This window comes from Pterocles gutturalis, unplaced genomic scaffold, assembly GCF_000699245.1.
Source record: "Pterocles gutturalis isolate BGI_N339 unplaced genomic scaffold, ASM69924v1 Scaffold33901, whole genome shotgun sequence".
Lineage (NCBI taxonomy): Eukaryota > Metazoa > Chordata > Aves > Pterocliformes > Pteroclidae > Pterocles > Pterocles gutturalis.
In genome coordinates this window covers 1-16169 of record NW_010101516.1, presented here as the reverse complement: position 1 = coordinate 16169, position 16169 = coordinate 1, and the positions used below count along the sequence as shown (strand labels likewise).

The window sequence follows — 16169 nt, the reverse complement described above, 5'->3', positions numbered from 1 at the left end:
CTCCATGTAAATTACCATTCAGATTAATGGTTTTAGATAACAGATTGAACTCTTCCACTGTGCAATCAACTTGCAAAGGAATTGCTTAATATGATATTATGAAAAAGCTGTTGTCAGAATAGGGTGATTTCACTAAAAGAATAGATGTGGATGTCTCAATGATGTAGCATATTTCGATGCTGTTTCTTTGCTTGAAGTCACATGAAATATTAAGTACTCTTGTAGTTCAAACAAACATCTGAAAGATACCATCCATCATCAATTTCCATTAAGGTGTATTATAGAGGACATTGACAAGACTTTCTTTAATATTCTTATTTTTACATGTTCCTAAATTGGAAAAAACATACAGAACAAAAATTCTTATGTAAATGTATTTATTATTGTTGGGTTTTTTAATTCAAAAATACTGTTATTTCAAGTATAGGCTTGCAATCCTGTTTTGTTGTTCTTTATGTTAAAACAAGGGATAAGAACACCCTGAGCAGCGGCATTTTGATCAGGAGAGTCAATTTGTGGTTTCAGATATTTACGCACTATGCTCATTGACAACAGGATCAATTATATTTGCACATGAAGCAAGAATCTGCCTCAAAAAAAAAAAAAAACCACAAAAAAGAACTCTTGCTGTCTTAACACCGTTTTACACAGAAAAGCCACCTGTACACATGGAGAAAATATATATTCAGGATACAAAGAACAAGTTCTCAAAATCTGTGTCACTTTGCTACAACATTAAAATGCAAATTAGTCTTTTAATACAGACAATCAGTTGTGGTACAAACAGAAACAGCTCTTCTCCCATTCCACAGTTTTACCTACATATAAATCAGTGAAAACAGTTTTCAACTGTTTCTGTTTCAACTGTCCATTCTTTTAAGAAATTAAAAGCCTACTTCTTTATCAATGGTAATGAAGCAGTTTTCTATTCTCTCATATTTTATGTATCAAATACCAAAAGAGTGCTCTCATTTATTTCTAAGAATGCCTTGTGCATTAACTGGTACAGCTCAGAGCAGGATATGGATAATGCTGAAAACAGCTACTGAAAAATAAGGTTTTTATGCTGAAAACAATTACTTCTCTTAACTGCAACCTCTTTAGCATGGAATAAGGCAAGCATCAAGAGACATGTGGGCATCAGGAAACAGTTTTGTAATTGTTAGCAGCATCTTCTTTCTTCCTTTGCACTACTAACAAAAGCTAATGTTAAAGCAGTTATGAAAAGCCAAACAGATTCTCTACCTCCATTTTAAGCATAAGATTTGCCTAAGTAAATGTTATCCTCTGAAAGTGAAATTCACATTTCACAACTCAAAGTTTTAGACTCTGGACCTACAGCTGAGAGTTCTGTCTAAGACCAACAGAGGACAAAAACCAAAATGATCTCTTAGTTCTAGAGGTCGTCTCACTCAGGGACCCCCAACCTGAGCCAGGTCCTAGAGGAATGATGCGCTCACCATCCTGAAATACCGGGGCTGAGTCGGGCGCCAGTTATCAACCAAGGGGAGATCAGGTTCATTCTCAGCATTCTTGGATAGGCTGCGGAGCTTCGCCATCTGCAGGAGAGCAAAAATCAAAGTGTCCTGATGGAAATCCCCTGATATCAGATCCACAGCCCAAGAATTAAACCAAGGAGGCTGGCCCAGGTACAGAAGCTAGGGAGAAAACCTCCTTTAAAGTTGTGAAGTTGTCCTTCGCCCCATCACCACAAGAACTGCACTCATGTTCTTTTCCTAAAAGTAGTATTCTTGGAAATAGTCAAGACTATGACTCGGAAATAGTCAAGAAAAAATAGGTCCTATCTGAACAGGCTTGTGAAAAGTAAAGTCTTTTATGTACTGTCTACAGAACTGTGTGCAGCCACGGAAACTGTGGGAGGTTCTCAGAAAATGCAAATAGAATAGCCTATGCCCTACTGAACCTCTCCTACACTAACCCTGCCTTAGTGTCTGATTGTTAAGAAGGCTCTGGAATGGCAAGGTGTTAAGGCTAAATTATAAACCAATTGTTCATTTTCATGGTGGGTGTATTGTAGAGGATATATTCTGCTGCAGTAACACAAAAAAGTAAATCACGACAATGACTTGGTCAAGGTTTCAAATGGTTTGTAAACAGGGTCTGCAGATTGACTCTCCTTGGCCTTTTTTTTTTTAACCAAGGTAGCTTATTTTTGAGGGATGCTGTAAGAAGAGTTCTGCCCATATTCTTCAAACCTGCATAATGCTCTATTACTTTTTGATTTTCAAAGGATGCAACACATATACCTACTTACAGATACATTATATTCATTTGTTGTCACTGCTATGCACAACATTAGACAGAAAGTGTATCAGCTGTGATTCAGACACTTGACACTTCCCTGTTTGAATGGCTTACCATGAACAGGATGCGTACATTTTCCCATGTGTATGCTTGAAAATGTAGCCCCAGGCACAGCATGGCATGCATCAACTTTGTTCACAACTATCTTCAATAGGCTGACTTACCCACCTTTTACAGTACAGAGCTCAGGTCCAACAGAAGCAGAACTTCTGTCAGCACTGTGAAAGCTGGATTCACTGTCACAATACTAATTCCAGTTTATGGACTGAGCTAGCTCAGGCATCTCAACATTGCTCTTCACTGCACAGCTCAGAAAAGCCAGCTATCTCAGTTTGCCTGAACAATGATGAGGTCATATTTATAATATGCATTAGCTGGATTATTAATCTGAAATAAAATTTCAGGTTTCAGAGGAAGAATAATTTGTATGTGAACAGTAGGAGATTCCAATAGTTCCTCAATTTTGTTAATACTGACAAAGTACTATTGCAGAAGAGATTACTGGTTTTTATTATTATTTGTGGAAGATCTGCCCTATTCAGTAAAAAAAAGAAAAGCATATATTCAGGCTATAGCTACATAAAGGTGAAAAAATTAGTCTGCAATTGGATAGTTATTCCACAGTTAAATTCCAATCCTTTCATTAATAGTAATCAGAGCAGCTAGGCCACTCACTTTACATCTCACAGGGACTTCTGGTGAACAGATTTTCCCTGTGCAGTACCAATTCTCAGTGACTGCACTTACACTTGTGGCTAATATACTATTACCATCTGGCTGCAAAAGCATCCCAGCGATCCACTGTAAATGCACATGCGCTTAAAATAATTACTGTTAATGAGGCTGCCATGGCAGTACACTTTCTAGGATTAGAAATAATTAGTAACACAATCCTCTTTTATGAATACATTAGACTGCAGGCACTCTGGAGTAAGGAAAGTCTTTCTATTCTATTTGTATGCAGTACCTCACATACACTGCCAATTCTGCCTGAAAAGCAGTTATCTCAGGATAAAAGCCCATGTCCCATCTATACATAGTAATTTCCTTTTTACCTTAAATGCTCTGGTTTTTCTACAGTAGGGCCAGTTAGAAAACAGTCTGTATGTTTTACAAAACTCACTAATTTTAGGTAAGCTGAAAAAAAAGGCCACGACCCAAATACAGCAGTGATTGAAAAAGTATTTTCATGAAGCTGGATCAATGATGCGATTAGCTATTCCTTTAAAAACACATTTTAACTCAGAGATGCTCAGTAATGGCTACACTTTTTCCAACAAAATCTGTTGATCTTCTGTAATATAAACCTCTAAGCTGTTTTATTTTGTGGAAACCAGTCAGAACATATTTATATTTTTCACACAAATACCAGCTTCCAAGTAGCCCACAGATTTTAATTTTCAGATGGGCAAGGAAACAGGAGGCAGAACAATTCAGTAAGCTGTGAAAATTAAAATGTAAGTTATATGAATATATTACCATATTTCATCTCTTGCCAGCTAAAGTCCCCATCATACCTGAGTTCTACTCTTTTTAAAAGACAAAGAGACAGATAAATAAAAAGTGCTTGAAAAGAGATTTTTTTTTTGTGATACATACAAATCAATCAATACAATGAAACACCTTATCACCTTGAGAACCTAAAATGAAAAGTTATGTGTCTACATACAGTATCTACATAATATGTCAGCCACTTGATTAATGTTCTTGTTCTCACTATCCTGTAGTCTTGAAAATTGTCATATCGTATCATTATAGTGATATATATGAGAATAACCTCAGATGAGAAAACTGATTTGTGTGGTATGAGTAGAATTATAGATTCAAATGTAATGAAAGAGCACATTCAAATCTCTATTAATGGGATTAAGGGAAATGCTCAGCATATAAAGCTGGGAGAAGAAGAGGAAGAGGGGGACATTTGAACTGATGGCATTTGTCTTCCCAAGCAACCGTTACAAGCGATGGAGCCCTGCTTTTGTGGAGATGGCTGAACACCTGTCTGCTGATGGGAAGCAGTGAATGAATTCCTTGTTTTGCTTTGCTTGTGTGCGTGGCTTTTGCTTTACCTATTCAACTGTCTTCATTTCAATCCACAAGTTTTCTCACTTTTACCCTTTTGTTTCTCTCCCCTATCCCACCAGGAGGGAGTGAGTGAGCAGCTGTGTGATGCTTTGCCAGCTGAGGTTAAACCACAACTGTATTGTGATTTTACTGATTTAGAAAGCATTCTGATGTCTGTGGATTTCAACCACTATGGTCTGACATAGGCTAGGAAACAATGAGCTGTTCCAAGTAGAGGGATTCATCATCTCTGCTCAATTAGTTAACACAGGAGTCGTATAGAGACAGATAAAGAGATATGTCTAATACATTGATTGCACAGATTGGGATGTTGACTGCAGTCCTTTAAAAATTTTTACAGGTTCCCTATGGAGTCCCAAGGTAGTTTCTAAGGCATTCAGTTCTTCACTGTCCTTTTAATCATGCAATTTCTCACAAAATCTCACAATAATTTTTCCTTGTCAAAAGAATAAGATCAGGTTATGGCATGCAACTAAAAAGAAGCAGGTAACATATTATCTATTTGAAGTTTACCTGGTCTGAGCTGACTACAATAGGCTCTCTAAGAACAATCCAGGTGATGCACTCTTCGCAAGGTGGAGTAGTGAAGGACCCATGGTATGTCCAGTAGTCATGAGATTTAGGGAAAAGAATTGAAGGATCAAAGTTTGGAAAAGGAGCTTCTTTCCCCTTTAAAATGAACACACACACACACACAAAAACCAGAAAACTCTTCAACAGCTCTAGTAAAAATGAGGTAAAGATGTAACTCTGGTATTTTAAGAAACAGAGAGTGACTCAGATACTGCAAAGGTACATGCTAAGGAAACTAAGCACACACCTACAAAATAACTAATGATGCAGTGAAAAGAGAAGTGGACTGAATAACCCTCACAGATGGGCCCAGAGAAGCATGCCACAACACACAACTCCATGATGCTACTTTTTGTACCTGAGCTAACTCATGTGAAGCAGCGTCCAGTACCAATGTGCTTCACTCATTTCTGTGCAGAAATACTCTTCCTTCTGGCCTCCTTTCTTATGGAAATTCTGCCTATCTACTGAATACTGGAGTCGGTCACCATATAATGAAGTGAGACAGATACTCCAGATTTATAATATTTGTGGTAATAACAAACAAGACAGCCTATGAAATGTGAGATTCTTATGACATAATGTTATCTGAGACACAGATGTCTAGTCAGTGGCATTTCCAGAGGTCCATTTCAAGATCAAAAGGACCACTTTCTAAAGATGCCTTTCTTTTGTCACTGACCCCGGACGTAATAAGACTCCATGCCTAGTTTTTAGGTCAGTAAAGTTTGGTGAGATGACTCTTATTTTCACAAAATTATAAGGCCCACTAAATCCAAAGAAGTCTCATATGTAAACAGAAGAAAGAATTTTTCTTGTTAAGGAAAAGCTACCCATGGTTTTATTCACAAGTATATTCTGGCAGTGTTGGAGAGCAGAATCTGAAAACTAGAAAGTCATGCCTCTTGGGGTTTTTTTGTCCTGAGACTTTGCAGAAATCTTCCTATAATGAAAAGCCCAACGTTGTTACCTTTGTTTTGATACCATTTATTTCTTCAAGAATTCTCTTCATTTCTGGTTTGGGAGTTTTCCCTACCTGTAAAGAAAAAAAGCGTGAGCTAACCAAAGAGTTCTCCTCAATCAGTTTTCTTCTTTCTTCTTTTTTTTTAATATGTGCATCTACATGACACATGTTTGTATCAACTATAAAATTATAATGCATTAACCCAAGCTATCACCTCTATCAGCTTAGTAAGCTATGTCTTCTGTCTGTACCCCCACAGATATTATGATACAAATGAGAAAATTATATTAGTACAGAAACTCAGCATCACAGGTAATTTCACTATACAACTACTCCTGTTGACATTGAATTTTAGCCTAACAAAGATAAAAAATTCTTCAGACTCAAGTACAGAATTTGGAAAAAGTTTAATTCTATTTTAAAATCCAGATTTCATGGTCAGATCTCCTGTTTGCAATTGTTTATCTCAACACAGACATCCATCTTTCTATGTCTAATGAATATTAATTAAAAAAGAGAGACCAAAGGCCAGTATTTCAGGCTAAGACTGCATGCCCCCAAAAGGATTTTTTAAAAAGGATGACTTCTATGTATTGTCTGTGAGTTAGTTTTGCCTGGGAGAAAGTTCATGAAAAGCCTATGAGCATTATCTGTCCTTGAAATCAGTCCATGATTAGCACAGAAGACAGCTGACTGTTATTGGTCAGAGGGCCACTACTGACATCGTGTCCCCAAAGCAGGGCAAATACATCTGGATTTACAGCTTCCACCAGCCACATAGTGACACACTAGCTGCTGGGACAAGTGTGTGTAGTATTGGATACTGTTTGAAATAACATGACTCATGCCCTATAACTTGAAAAGCATGCATTACTGAAAGTCAAGCCCTTCAATGTAGTATGATCCCTAGAAAATATATTCAGAAGGTTTTGCTTTTTAAACCCTACAAGACTATAAAACTACAGTAGCAGTACAAAGAAGGGTTGCACGCTTCTACTTACTTGCAAAAAGATGGCCAAAACGGCTATTCCATCAGTTCTTCTCACAGCATCAAGGTAATTACTGTATTTGGGATTCCAGTGTACCAAATGTAGCTGGAAACAAAGGAAAACACATTAAAAAAAATCCATTATTGAGCAACAAGCCATCAGAGGCTGAATTTAGAGTTCTTCATATACATGAAAGAGTTTGGGGCAACAAAGAACGAGGATTACACCTTCCAAAAAAAAAAAAAAAAGAAAAGAAAAGAAAAAAAAAGAGACAGCAATTAATTTATGAATTATATCAGCCATACATTACAATTTAGGCTACTTTTTGCTCTAAAATAAGCTATAAACATCTTAATGAAATTGCAACAAAGAACAGAAATCTCATCTTAAAGCTGAAGAACAAAGGAAAGATGCTTAAATAAGCAGGCAGAACATCAAGTTCAGAAGTCATCTACTGATACGTGATTCATTTCCACTTGGCTTTCAAATTAGAGTAATTCCAACAAAGAATCCATATGAATGCATATTATTAGTCTACAGTTCTCATCTTCCCTTACAGTCCTGAAGTGGTCCAAAATCAAAGACATTCTTCTTCCTTTCTGTTGCTACAATTTGATGCTTCTGCTATAACACTATACTTTCAGAATACTGTTTCAGTAAGTTTGCATTGCTTCTCAATAATTCAGTCTTGCTGTCCTATGTTTCAAGACATGCTGGTTGAGAAAACTTTTGTTTCACACGTATTTTTATTTTCTTATGTTGTGAGAATTACTTCAATCTGATTCACATTTATAAGAATTGATGGGAGTAAGAAGAAAATATCACAGATAAATAAAATTAATAGAAAGAACTCCTTGAAAAGCAGACAAATGACAAATTTTGTCCCACGTGAATTATAATGATAAATGTTACTTTAAAGTAAAAAGTGGTGCGTCTTACCTCCCCTGCATATCTCACTCCATTCACAACATGCTCAGAGCCATGGTCATCAGAGGAACCCCAATGAAAGTGAAGCTGACGCAGCCTGTAGACTCCTGGAAGTGGCCCACCTCTCAGCACTGCAATTGATAATCTGCATCAGCATTAGACTCAGGTATCCTCCCATTTTTAAAACAGAAATATATCTATTTTAAAAATACTTACATACATATTTACATATTTACTGTACAGATGTTCTACGTTTTAGGAGTACTGAGTACCTCTTGGAAATCTGCACTGATTTTAGCAGCACTTCAGGCAACCATCTTCAGCTATATGCACTTACAGGCAGATTAAAATTATTTGTGTCTAAGCTTCCATTATAGTCAGTAGAGATCATTGTTTTAATTCATGTGTATAAATGTGCATCTAGTACGTTCTGGGTTATTCCAAAGACACCTGGACAGGACTGAAAGATGTGATACAATATCTGTAGAACTGTATTTTTCTAAAGCAGTATCTGGAGGCAAGGTGAAATAGATTAGGTTATAAAACATGGCATACAATGCCTATGTTTGGGTCACTGAAGTAAAACCCTAATTAGAACAGGCAAGCCTCTAGAGTAACTCTGCTTGCCTTAAGGTAGATGCTCAGTAGATGGTGACCTGAATTGCTCTTTGGACTCCATTAATTAAGTGTGACTCCATCTCTGTTGACTAGAATGGGAGTTTAGAGAAATACCACACACATGTTTAACAGCCCACATAAAACATCTAAATTGAGGTGTCATTCTCCCCCTACATTCCTTCTTATATCTACCTATATCAAGGCACACAAAAATAGCCATGATTAAGATCAACTACTGAAGTGCTAGATGACAAACATTCCCACAATTCCCCAAAAATGCTAAAAATTGTGTGTTTTACTGCAGGCTATGACTTATTTGTTGAAAAACCTATGAAATTACTGATGCTGCTTCTGCTATAATGGCTGCTCCCTCCGGCTGTGGAAGAGGAGAGAGAAAACAGCAAATGTTTTCAGAAAAGCAGGAACGCAATCATTGAGAATACAAACTATTTTCCTAAAGAAAAGTTCAGCATGTGATGAACAATACCCTGTATTCTAAATAATCTTAAGATTTCTGCATTATATACCAAATGAAGGTGGTGTATTTGAAAGGATCTCAGAATAAAAAGATAAGAACTTCTTCACATTCATCAAATATTAATTAATATTCAATTCCCATTCATTTTATTTGGAAATAGAAGTTATAGCATTCCTATAAACCACTCATCAGTTCTCAAGAACAGGTCTTTATAAGCCAGATATATATCCTTAAATCTGAAAAGGAAAGCAATGAAATCGATTATCACTTCCAGAAATAAAGTACTAGGAGTATTCTTACTGAACATCAAGAGCAAGCTGTTATTCTCAATAAATTCCTTTTACTTGTTCCCACAGACATTCAGTACTGAGGCCAATGCAAACACAGTAACAGTAGTAGCTGACAAGGCCACCAACCCTCCATTAAAATAGATCTGTAAGACCAAATAATCCAGTTTAAGGTAAAAACATGTCATTATTTCCACTGATGGGCCATCAGCAGACATTTTTGATTAGGTGTTAAGTGAAACTCTGCATCACCTTGTGCCAACTCATTCCTGTTTCACTCATCCATAAATAGACAGTACCTTTTACTTAGAACACTTTAAGCAGACAGAATGATGCAGACTAAGATGCCCATAAACAAACCTCTCCTGAAGGACAAAAACACATTTCCTTTCTTTTAACTGCAAGTGTGTAGTATAAAACATAGAAATACACAAAACTACAATACAAGTAAATGAAATTTCCCTAAAAAGAGTAAATGAAACAGTTACAAGAATGAATTTCACCAGTATCTAAGACATAAAAATCCCACACAGTGTCTGCATAGCTACAAGTTAGTGAAAAAAATCTTTATTTTTTTTAAACTTGTGGCTTGGAACCTAAATTCTAAAGGTATCTTTATCCTCTTCAGTTTTTGTTTTCAGAAAATACTAACACAAATAAATACACATCTGTACACCAGATAGAAAAATAATATAAGGTAAAAGTTTATACAAGAAACTATGGTATCTTTAAATTTCTTTCAGTGTTTTCAGTGGTGTTAAAATACAGCTTTATTTCTATACATTTACATATTTATATGTAATGGAATTATTCTAAAAATTATTACATAGGAAATGTTCACCTTAAAAAACTGAGAGTCTGTTTTAAGGCTGCGATAGCTGTCTTGCTACCACGAAACACCTACAAAAGGATGCTTTGCTAGAAGGCCCCGTGACTCACTCTGAGCTTCTACCTATACAACTGCATGAAACAAAAAGCAAGAGCTTTAAAGAAGGAGCCTGTAGGCTCAGTCCCAGATCAACGGGCAGCCAACTTTTCTCCTAGTCCTCTGACATACTGTGTAATCCCTTCCACAAGGCTAGCTGAATGGCTGGACTTACCTCTGAATATTGGAAACATGGCATTTCTGTTCCTGTTTCTGCTCTACAGGAAGTAACAGGATGGCCACAGCAGACTTACCAAAATGTAACTCCCTCAAACTTGCTGTCATTAAATTAACATGGCCCAGCTGCAGGAATGTACAAACCAGCCCAGGAAGACAAGGGAGAAAAGTATACACTCCTTTTCGGTGCCTTATCGTTGTAAACTCTCTTCCCATTGCTCAGTGACTGACCCTTTTTAGGTGGGTTTTCACATCATCCTCCACCAGTGCCTGATACCAGACATAAAAACATCATGTCAGTATGAAGCTCTTGCTCAAATTCCGTGTCCTTCCATCCACACTGAAGAATTGTCTATCACAAAGCAATCCTCCATGGGCACAGACGTGCCCATGCCCAGCTGTCAGTTCCAGTAAAAAAGCTCACCTTTTCCTTGATCCGTCATAGAATCATAGAATCATAGAATCATTAAGGTTGGAAGAGACCTCAAGGATCATCAAGTCCAACCCAACACCACCTAACTCACTAAACCATGTCCCTAAGCACCACATCTACACGTAACATGAGACACAACTGGCTAATAAAAGAATCGGGTTTTTTCCACTCTCAATGTAATCACTGAGGCAGATATTTGCCCCAGAGTGGGCAGGCGTTGCACTGGATGACCTAACTAAGGCGAGAAGAAACCCTGTATTTACACAGCAAATTACACGTGTGATGCAGTTTGAGCGGAGACAGCAGCTCCGCTTTACCTTAGTTAGCAGGGTGACCTTAGCAACGTGTGACGAGAAGGTTCTGAAGTTATTGCACCCACTTGCTGAGCAGCTTAGGTAGGGGTCTGGTTGTTAATCTGTGCTCATGTCAATTGTCATCTACCCTCACTAAGGTAAAGTTGGCCAACTTAATGCCTACACAAATGCCTTCCCTGTTTGCTGTGAATGAAACACCCTGAAAGTCAGGTGGAAAAACACAAGGAGCACCAAACAGACCCATAAGGTGAGTTGTGCTTATAAGCAAAAGAACTAACTGTTCTTACAAGATTTATGATCCCCACATCCTGAGGAATCTATAAAATGAACTGGTAAACCACAGTGAAATTAAATTGTAAGGCACTACTGCATGACAATTGAAAAAGATACATTACCTTTGTTATGCTGCTTTATAACAAAATCTAGCAGTGCAGTATAAAAACCACAGCTTTTTCATGTCAGTGTCACATTTTAGACGTTACAGAAAAGCCTCTGTGCAAAAGAGGATCTCTGTACTGAAACAGTCTGGCTAACTACAGAAATAAAACGCATTTCCTAAAAGCTTTTGGAATATTTTACACAGTTCTCACTGAAATTTTATTTAAGCAAGCACTGAAAAAATATTCAGGAGAATTACTCTTGTTTGTATTTGAACTTTGTACTCTTACGGGGACAGACTGGGCAAGCCAAGTGTCTGACAGAAGTCTGTCAGCGTGCCACCCACGCTCACCTGCACTGCAACACACCTTTGCCAGTTTTGTGCCTCTTGATCAGGACGTGTTCATCAGTTAGCTCCCAAATCATCTTTGTAATCTACGGTAGTGTTGAAATCCCTGCATCCAGGGGCAGAAAGCTGACAGTCCATTGTGCAACTGTAGCTTCAGCAGGCCCTTGGCTGTTCAAACATTTTTACCTCTAACAATGGAAGTTCAAAGTTAGCAGAAAACTCCTAAATCCCCTCTACCCAAGCTCTGCAGTGCTCATATTAACACTCAGTATCTCCACGCAGACACTACAAATGATAGGTGCGTTAAACACTGAAGGAAGAATTTAACTTTGCTGCCTGTTGCGGTATGCAGTATAGCTATTAAGTGGTATGTACCACAGCTACACAAGCACTGGGATTTAGCTGTGCTATTCTTATAACGCTGACTTGTTCCAGTGGAAATTCAGTACACAAAATGTTAAGTAACTTTTTGCAGGAATCAAGCAAAACTGGAGTACCTATGGACAGACTTCCCCCAGGTTTAATTAGAGTTACTGGGTTTTGTCCACATTGTTTTAGAACCAATCAACAAGTAAATGTTTATTTGCCAGAAGCTGATAATCAAAATCTCATTTGGAAAAAATAAATGAGATTTCCTACAAGGTGGTACTCTAGAAAATAGTGTCGACAAGCACTAGTCATGCTAAAGGAGACTGACAAGCAACAAGCTCTCAATACTTACAGTAATGGTCTCCTTGCAATTTTTTTGCATCATCCATTTCCAAAGGCACACATTCCTTTGATAAGATATTAAAAGATTCTGCCAACAGCATCAAGGTAACCTTGTAAGAAAGAGCACCTGCACTGAGGTACTCCAAACCCTTAAATGTCATCTATCAGAAAAACAGTAAAAGAAGAAGTAGGAATCTGTTTGGCTGATGTAACTTTCATAGAAAGTGCCAAGGAGATAACAAAAACAGACAAAGTGAGAAGATGAAAGAAGACATCAATATGACATAACCTTAGTGGATCTCTCCCCAGCTTCTGTGTCTGGGTTCCAGTACAAGACTTATTCATCTTTACTGTTTATTAAATTATTTAACACCTTGATCTATCCATCTAACCAAAGTATTACAAAGTCAAAGAGCCATTAACTGTACAGAAGTTACAATCTACATATCTCACACAGCATCATAACAACAGTCCCACCAGTTAGGTGCTCTCAGGACACTCCTCTAGCAAGAATATTTTTAAAATTTTAAAAGCAAATGGACTCTGCTAGTAGAAATAAGACTGCAGTCATAATTCAAAACAAAACCAAGTATCTGAGTTGCCATTCAGGCCAAAAAACATAGCAGTGGTAGGCTGACAAAGTACCCAAGTTCTGGTATGGGTTTTATTGTGGCCATCAGGAGGTGGCACAGCCACCTATGAGGTTTTGATTTCAGCTCCCAGCTCTACCCTGGATTTTGAGAGTCCAGTCTCCACCCGTAGTGATTTTACAGTGCTTAAGGTCCTTCTTCCACATAGGTATGACAAGACAGGCAAGTGAGTCCACAACCATATGTTAACTTCTATGAAGAGGCAGTCGAGGCATGACACGGCTCCTCAAGCGAATATCTGTCACCAAAGCTTTCAGCTGTATAGCAGATTCTTAAAGTTAAGCAGACTTTATATATAGTCGGAGATAAATTCTCCAATTCCTTCCACTAGACTAAGTCCAAAGACAACAGCAATAAGAACTTTTCCAAGATTATATGTGAATTACATTGGATGACACCTTCCCTGGAAGTGTCTCTCTAATCACTTGAAGAAACTGTCCCAGTGGTGAATATTCAAAGTGTTGCTAGCAGAGAAGACACAATGGAAGTAAAACTTGGAGACATCCAAAGCAATTCATTTTATCCCCCACCTTTGCAATTTATTCAGCAATCTATTTCATCCACCACTGATGAAAATCTAGATATAACTACAAATATGAGTATGACTACTCTAACTGAAAAACTTAGGAAAATCAAGGAAGCCCGTTGTTTTCTGGATAACTCAGAAATAATTCAGATAGATAGACAGAGTGGTAAATAAGATAGATAGACAGACAGATAGTCGTTGTTCCTATATGACTGTATTACATAAGTATGTATTCTGCAGCAGGTGGTTCCTTTACACAAAAAATAAGTCACTGTACACATCCTAAAAAACCTTAAAACATGCTCAAGTCAGTAGGAGTATGCACAGCGGAATTTGTCCTGCAATTAACATTATGTTAGAGAAGGAACACCACCCACAGGCTCTGCAGGCAATGGTATAACAAAGGAGACCTAACAACAAACACTGAATGTTTCTTGCCTTCAAAGACTTGAGAAATACACCTACTTTTTTTCCAGTGAGTCACTTTTTATTTCTGAGATCAGAACACAACAGTTACCGGGTAGTTCATCCGAAAAAAAATTCAGAACATTCCAAAACTTCCTGCTCTTTGCGGCCACAGTGCTCCATCCACGCTGTAGATAAGTCTGTACACATTTCTCTTTCCTTTTCTTACCAGGCCGTGAACTATAAATAATAACACAATTCTAACACAAATCTGTTGACCTTAATACAAGAATAAAGAGTGAGGTATGCAATTGATTCTTCCTTTGTATCTTTTGTATCTCAGTACTAATGCAATTTCATACCGCTTTCAGTAATGTTTTTTCCTTTGAAATATAGCCAACAGTATTAATATGAAAGGTCAGTAATTCTGCCAACATAAACTAAATATTTCTAGCACCTGTTAAACTGAACAGACATATCTTCAAAATATATAACCCCACTAACTCTTAAAAGCAATGCATTATATATGCAGCACATTGCATGTTGTCATAACTCCAAAGGGATAAAAGATTGTGGACATTAAAGCTGAAACACTGGAATTTCTCGGCCCTATAATCCTCATTAAGATAAAATCTCATGAATGTCAAAGGGAGTTTTAACTGCTTAAATACCGTGACTTTATGGCAACATCTGGTCCATTACCTCATTTAACAGAAATTATATGGGTTCAGTTTTCAAATATTGTACCTTCAGCCATATACACAGTTAAAGATGTTCGGCTGGGCATCTCAAATAGCCTTGAATAGAGACATTCAGTCCTCATAGACAAGGCCTGGACTCCATGCTCCTGGAAAGCAACACAACTGCAATGGCTTTTGCAAGCTCTGAAATCTACCTTACACCTTAATTCATCCTGCACTGAGTTTCTTTCCAGCCCTCTCCATCCCCTAGGATTTTACCTATGGACTTTAAAAGTGGTCAGAGGCTTTTCCCACCAGTTGGGCAGGGCACTGGTGTCACAGAAGCCTGTAGATCACACACAGGCAGTACATGGAGAACTTCTGACAGCCGTGAGCACTCAGAGCATGCTCTGTCTTCCAAGCAACTTGAGAAGTAGTCACTCATATACAATAGCAGCTTCAAACAAAACCAAAACTAACCTGATCTATTGAAAGAATCATCAAACACAACTCTGCACGTCTTCCCATTATTGAGGATGGTCTTAGCTGCACCAGGATCATAACTAGCAAACCATGGTAGTAGGGAGCGATCATAATGCACTTCTCTGTTATTGATTTCAATAGGTGACTGATGGCGTCCTTTGGCAATCGGGTAATTTTTGTGCCACTGATCTGGTCCTAAAAAAAATACAGAGAAACATCTTGAAAACCCTTCCCAGCTAGGTATGAATTATACTTGTATTACAATAAATGCAAGCCTGGCTTTGCTTAGCTACAGAACATCAATAAAATGTATTAATAAGTATATTACTAATCACCTGGTTGTTAGTCACAAAATGTCAAGAGTTTCATTGCATAAAAAGCAGTTAGATCATTGCAGTTGGAACATTAGACACTGCAAGTCATTGGCTTAACCTAAACTCTCATAGCAACCTCAGGACTCTACTCATTGGGAGACTCACAATACACCAAGGAAGGAACGTAGAGGTGTATACTCCAAGTCCAGCACTGGCTAGACATATGATGGGATACACCTAAATAATACAACTGTGGCACCACGTACCCATCGGGAGAGAGAAAAGGCCACCGATATCTTAAGAAGCCTGGAATTTGAAACGTGGATTTAATTATCATCATGGTTCTATCAAGAACTTCATGTGGAAACAGCCTGACCGAGCCCGTGCTGGTCCTCCTGCGGCAGGGCGAGCGCAGGGCCAGGCCAGCCGGGCCGGAGGGATCCCACTGCACGGCCACGGGTGCTGCTCTGCCCGCACCGAGGCTAACCGACAGCCGCATTTTAAAGCTATGTCAAACTTTAAATTATTTTACCAATAGGAAAAGCGACTTTATTTAACTTGGAGTCCTCTGCCATTGC

At 38.0% G+C, this 16169-nt stretch overlaps 1 protein-coding gene across 1 annotated transcript; it reads right to left on the bottom strand.

Annotated features, from left to right (window-relative positions):
- Positions 1 to 1439: 1439 nt before the first annotated feature.
- LOC104459026 (carbonic anhydrase 3-like) lies at positions 1440 to 16073 on the bottom strand (the record flags this gene model as incomplete). Its single annotated transcript, XM_010083719.1, has 7 exons — positions 1440 to 1559; positions 4924 to 5079; positions 5954 to 6019; positions 6949 to 7041; positions 7876 to 7994; positions 15275 to 15472; positions 15968 to 16073. Coding segments are annotated over 7 exons (858 nt in total), but the record flags the coding sequence as incomplete, so codon positions are not given.
- Positions 16074 to 16169: the final 96 nt, after the last annotated feature.